Raw genomic sequence first — 7,114 nt, forward strand, 5'->3', positions numbered from 1 at the left:
ATAATCAGCGGCTGTCATATCACATGACTACCACCCTTGCTTCCCATGTTATAATCAGCGGCTGTCATAACACATGACTACCACCCTTGCTTCCCTCGTTATAATCAGCGGCTGTCATAACACATGACTACCATCCTTGTTTCCCTAGTTATAATCAGCGGCTGTCATANGGCTGTCATAACACATGACTACCACCCTTGCTTCCCTAGTTATAATCAGCGGCTGTCATAACACATGACTACCATCCTTGTTTCCCTAGTTATAATCAGCGGCTGTCATATCACATGACTACCACCCTTGCTTCCCTCGTTATAATCAGCGTCTGTCATAACACATGACTACCACCATTGCTTCCCATGTTATAATCAGCGGCTGTCATAACTCATGACTACCACCGTTGCTTCCCTAGTTACATGTATAATCAGCGGCTGTCATAACACATGACTACCATCCTTGTTTTCCTCGTTATAATCAGCGGCTGTCATAACACTTGTTTTCCCTGTCGTTATAAACTTAACTATATCCTGCGGATCCAACATTGCTGATAGGATGGAATTTATACCACATTGGAAACTTTTGCGACAATAATACAACACAATTACTATCCTCGTCAACAAAGAAGATAAGAAACCAAGGCACTTTAGCTACATAGGTTATATAGGGAAATAACACCTACGTTATAACGTCTTTTAAAAATGAAAAATTATGATTTATACCCCTAGGAAGTAAACTCTTATAGATTTTCTGAATCGAGATTATTTGTTGATTATATATTTGGGGCATTTGTTTGTTTTTTGTTTGGCACAAGACTCTTAACTTATCAGTAATACCCGCAATAACCTGTTGGGCGTCCTGTATCTTTAGATTAATACTATGTTTGATCAAGGTTGATATTTAGGACGTACTTGACACGGAAGCAATGTCAAGAGACTATATTTACCTAAGCACTTATATCTGATGACGGTACAAATTACTCCGGCGGAGTCCAGGTTTTCTGTACTACATCAGACACACGTTATCGTGTCTATTGTCGTTTTGATCATATTATGTAGGTTAACAACCATCATAAACAAAGTAACACATAAAAGTAGACATAGAGCTAGCAATGGTTGTATCACATACCTGTTGAATCTTGCTATAGTATTACAAGCAATTTTCAGACCATGAAATAGAACGTTCTGCACATGTGCAATACGGAATTTTGTATTTACCTACTAGCCGGAACTACTTTGTATGGGAATCCCCTTGTCATGGCGAACTGAAAAGTTCCCGGTTTTTGCCAAAAATATCAATGTTTATAAAATCGATCTCTACCAAATACAGAAGGTACATTATATGTGATAAAAGCAAGAACACACATCTAACGAATCAGAAAGCACTCATTTATTGTGCGCACGAGTGTAAATAATAACAATAAACTCGTGTTTGCTGATTCATGAGAAAAACACAAGTGTGTGGTCTTGTATATTTATTTAATAGAAAAAACACTGCCGTATTTCCTCAGCGTAGAACGAAACATTTCAGATAGAACACCATGGAAAAGTAATTTAATGACCAACATGACGTATGTACCTTAAATTTTAACATACTTTTGTTTCTTTGTAAATAACCGTTTATCTCCGCAAATGGAGTGCATGCTTTTATATTTTGAACGAGTAATCTCAGTCAATATGAATGTCTTCTGATAGACTATACGTGGACACGATCAGCTATACACATGGCTGCGTGTTCCCTCACTCGACAAGGTTAATCTGTCAAAGACCCATCGGTCACTTGTTTAAGTCTGCAATAAGGGTGAGAGTTTTAGTGAAGCATTGCAATAAGACACTGATAACTTCATTACTGACGTGTTACCCAGTAAAGCATCAAATAGCATCGTGTCCACACTTTGCGTGATACCTTTTGTTAAAATAGTTATTGACCCCTTTGTACGCATATGTTTGGACAAAAGTGTGTTTTGGTCACATTGGATGATAAATATTGCAGAATGATTCAGGCTCGAGTTTGTCGTTTATAAGACAGTTGATGTGTGGTGATTTATCTGTTACTAAAACACAGTTTGTATTGTGTTTGTCCTGATGCGGATTACGTTAAAGCAAGAAACTATTTTTTAGAAAATTTGGCAGGTTATTCTTATCTAAACCATTACATAGGTCATAGGAGTGTATTGATAAACGGAAATAGGAAGTATATCCCTAGTTGAAAATCCAATGTATGGAGACAGTATCATAGTTTCCGTTATTCTAATGTTTAATATCAAACTAATGAATATTGTATGTTTATTATTGACAAAACCGTGTCATCTTTCAATAATGAAGTATTTGAAACCACTCAAGGCATTAATTCAGGTGGGTTTTTTATCAATGACTCACACGTGTCCATTTGTCTGTACTTCAGGAAACCGGCTACGTATTTCACTACTGTGAAGTTTTTCAAGAACGATAACTCTTACATGCAATTACTATGTGCATATGGTTTTATTATAAAATGTCAATTTTTAATTGTTTATAGATAATTAATTTTACACAATTTCAGCATTTATGAAATTGATATACACTAATGCAATACTAATCTATGTCAGTATCATTTTTATTGAAATTATTTTGCAAAAAATTGTGTTTCATTTTATTTTTTGTTTCATTTCATTTTTTTCAAAATTTACTCCTTTTTACATAAATTTCCATTTAAAATTCTTAAAATTCTGACAACTTTTTTTTTTTGTGGCACAAAATGTTCTTTACTTCAAAGCAATATAACTACAAAGTTTGAAGAAATTCTACTGAGAAATCGTGACACAATCCTATTACCTTAAATATCATAATTTTTTTCCTGTGTTTTTAATTTTGTTTAATTAACTAACCAAATTAATGTCTGTTTTCGTTTTCTTAACTTCCATTTACTTACCTGATTTGAGAACGGACATTTGTTATCAACTAGCGTAACTGTATTGGCTGTATTTTACCATTATTTCAAACTTAACATCACGACTTAATTGTGTCACATATTTGTACTTGCTCAGTGACGTCACTATGGAGACTTGGAGTCAAAATGTCACTATTTTTATTTGGTGACAGACTTAAAAAAAAAATCAAAAAAATCGGAAATCTTATTTTGTGATAAACATATTTAAAACAAGCTAAGACCAGTTTCATAATTCTCATATTCAATGGTAACTCATGTTAGATTCCCGATCTTCTTACCAATAATGTGTTAAAAAAAACCAATTCCTAATGTTAATTTGATTTTTCATGTGCAATGTTATTTATACTTATATACTATATTATTACATAACTTGTACTATTTTTGTATCCACGTATTGTTTTTCTCAAGATGCAGACGTTGATGTTGCACGGAGAAGTTGGAGTCTGCTGTTTGAAACAAAACTATTTGGCAATCTGTGATATTTTCCGACTTTCGCCTTGACGATTGATTTTATTCTGGTAAATTAATCAAAAGAAACACGCGATAGGGAGCCTTAACACAGACAATAATTGGTGTTATTTGGTGGTGCTGGTCAACATATTTTGGTTTCCAAGTAGCATTAAAACGTCAAACTTCATCGGTTGATATACCAAACATGGAATGTGAAGAACATCCGGGTAGCCCGATGATATCGGTGTGTATTACGTGTGATACAACCCTGGTCTGTGTAGACTGTATGACCGACACACTTCACAATGGTCATGTGTTCAAGAAACCAAAAACAATTTCAAATGAAATCAAAACTGAACTCAAGACGAAGGTAACAGAAGTTTATAAACTGGAGATTGACTTAGAATCGGAACTAAAAGAGTTTGAGACACTAAAAACACAACAGGACAAAATCCTGATAGAAAGGACCACGTCAATTGAAACAGGACAGAAAGTTCTAATCAATGCCGTTAACGAGATGACGAATACCTTTAAATCAGAATACAATAATCAAAAGAAGAATAATTGTAATGAACTGCAAGACGTGATCAATGACATTTCAACAGAATTAAAAAACGTGAGACAACATAGAGAGAAGGTAAAACGCATCATTGATCAAACAGATGATCTAGCAGTGGTGCACGATTCAAGAGATCTTAAGGACTTTGACGGACAAAGAAAACCGCATCCCCAGCACGCCGCTATCAAGTTTCCCCCTGGAAAATTGGACTCAGATCAGCTAAAACTCGTGTTTGAGGGTAAGGCAGCTGAAATAAAGGCACTAACGACACTTCAGGGAGTGCAAGCTGGTACCGTCATACGTCAGCGTAAGGAGCCTGTCTTGGAGTCTACCTTCAAACATTCTAAATCAAGTTTTGTGACTGGAATGTGTTACGGTTCTTATGAAAAGTCATGGGTGAAATGTCACGATGAAAAAGAACTAATTCTTATAGACAAACATGGACACGTAGACAAAACCGTGCCATTCGACTTCAGTGTTAGAGGTATGCCAACAGTTAGTGATGATACACTGTTATTATGTGGAGGTGACAATAGAAATATTAAACAAATCCTACTATCGAGTGGGAAGGTCACCACAGTCTTCTCTACAGGGAAATTGTATCCTCAATACGTTTGTACAGCACCAAGTGGCGACCTCTACGTGACACTGACGGATAAACATGACTACAACACTACTGCCGACAGTGAGAGAATACTGATCCAATACTCTCCAAAAGGACGGGAGAAAGGCCGGGCTCGTTTCGATAAACGGGGCGATGTCCTGTTTGTCGGGCCATCAACGGTGATGATCAGTAACACTGGGGACGTCATAGGAGTGACAAATGATACAGACAAACTAAACAGTCACCTGGTTCTACTGAATACAGACCTCACGTTACGATTACGGTATCTAGGTAACGGCAAGGTCGTGTCAGGGGAGGAGAAGTTTGATACTACAACCTACAAACCGGAAACGAAATATGCAATCAACGATTTTATCTTCGACTCATTTGACAATATCATTTTCTGTGAGGTCTACAGTAAGTGTGTCCAGCTAATGTCAAAAGACTGCGTCCCCTTGGCTACCCTCCTACCGAAACAGGAATACATACCGATGTCAATCACCATGAATGGTGACAGGATGTGGATAGGGTTTCTAGACGGAACTGTGAAAATTTACCAGGTTAGTTATTCTCAAATAAACCATTTTATATTGTGATCTCATAGTTATTTAACAGTGTAACATTTCTAGGAAGTTTCATGATGTCTAATTTGATATCTGTGTCATTTTGGTAAAGATGTTTATTTATTTTATATTTATATGGCCGCTGATATGTAAACGGATCAGTTCATAACGGGTTTTTAATTGCAACGTATATAATAAACACAACAACAGTACATTAGTATTATTGTACACGAATTTAAGACCGGACTCCTTTAACATTAGGACTAACGTTTTGTCTCCTTCATTGTTTTATTTTCAGTACAAGTGATCTACTGCTGAACGGGTGTCTGCACCTCGTGACCGAATGTCTGTATCACATGACCAGATGTTTGTATCACGTGACCCAATGTCTGTATCACATGACTGGATGCATCTGCTGTCACTGGTAGGAGGGCGACATTTCATTAATTTGATATAACTCCCTTTTTTAAATTTCATCAATTTAGAACTCTCCTGTGATGAACTATTTTTTATCGTCAAGGGAAGTGAATGTTGTCATAAATAGACAAGAGGCAACATTTTGTACCATTGAAAAACCTCAAACGGATCAACGTTTCATTTTAATCTTAATTAATCAAGTTTCTGCAAGTGTTATTAAATTAACCTAAAGCGAAAACGAGATTTAAATCACATTTGTCGTATATAACGCTTAATTAAGTATATAAAGTAAATAAGTAACCAGAAAAGACACGAAAAGTATTTTTTCTGATACAATTAATATATAAAGTACTTTATATTTTTCAAACGGGTCATATTTTGTAGGAGATTCATGAATGTATTACGAACACTGGCCAAAAGTCTTATAAAGTGACAAAACGAATGGTTTCATATTTGACGAGAGTTGACTGGGTTTTAATAGTGCTTTTGGTTTTGGTAGGTCACTGTCGGTATTTTTTTTTAGATCTAAAGATTTCAAATGTTATGTAATTGTAAATGTAAACACGTATTTAATGTAACATTATGTTGCAGTATAGTAAAATGGTTTTATATTTATGCCATGTATGATATATCACTCAAATGTGACAAACTATTTTGCTGTAATAGTAATATCGTACCACATGTGAATCAATCACAGTCTTCATAATCACTGTTAATTGTTATCGATCATGTCACGTACATCTGGCCAGGTGGATGATAATGGGGAAATTTTCCAACACACTCCCTTAATATATATTTGTACCCCTCTGAATATGTAATCAGCACCTGCCCGGGTAGATATATTTTGGGATACACTCATGTTGAAACATACAACTATTTATCATCATGATCTTGTCGGATAATAGGATCAGGGGATACACTTTTTACAACAAACACCTGTTAATAGATACACTGATAAGGTTGTAGAACTAGATTAAAATAACTAAGGTACGCTAAAATTAAATATCTATCGTTCAGCGTATTACATACCGGGTAACAGAACAGTGTATAATATGGCTAGACTCGACACCTATCTATCAGCATTTCTCTGGGTAGATAAAAGGAAACAGCAGATGTCAATGAATAATCAATTTGAAAAAAACAATGGAATTACAAAATATGTTATCATATCATTTGTATCGTTTTTGGGATTATATACAGATGGTTGTTTAAATTCACCGCAAAATACTGAATATGATTTGCACAATTTCATATACATTGATTTAATAAAATTCACTATTATAAAGTAAAATTTATAATATACGTATTTCTTTCTGCATTGATAATGTTTGAAGCTATAATATAATTAACTTAGTATACAATTATTAATATAGAACATTTAATATAGCCCCATCTCTTACTAGAATAAGCAACCCTAAAGCGCCTTACAATACAAAGTATACAATGTATACAATCAATTAAATTAGCATATACATTATTCAATACAATTTTGAGGAATTCGCAGGAGCTGCCTTATCAGGCGCTAACTACTAGGCCTAAGTCACCTGGCTAATATCTCCCTATGTGTGTATGCCTACAAAACAGACCACAATAATCTCC

General features: G+C 35.0%; 1 protein-coding gene across 1 annotated transcript; it reads left to right on the forward strand.

The window, feature by feature from the left end:
• The first annotated feature begins 3,343 nt into the window (after positions 1–3,343).
• On the forward strand, positions 3,344–7,114 carry LOC110441100. Its single transcript, XM_021484201.1, has 2 exons — positions 3,344–5,095; positions 5,397–7,114. The coding sequence occupies exons 1-2, from the start codon at positions 3,578–3,580 to the stop codon at positions 5,403–5,405; spliced, it is 1,527 nt and encodes a 508-aa protein (XP_021339876.1). The 5' UTR covers positions 3,344–3,577; the 3' UTR covers positions 5,406–7,114.

Source organism: Mizuhopecten yessoensis, unplaced genomic scaffold (genome assembly GCF_002113885.1).
Source record: "Mizuhopecten yessoensis strain PY_sf001 unplaced genomic scaffold, ASM211388v2 scaffold715475, whole genome shotgun sequence".
NCBI lineage: Eukaryota > Metazoa > Mollusca > Bivalvia > Pectinida > Pectinidae > Mizuhopecten > Mizuhopecten yessoensis.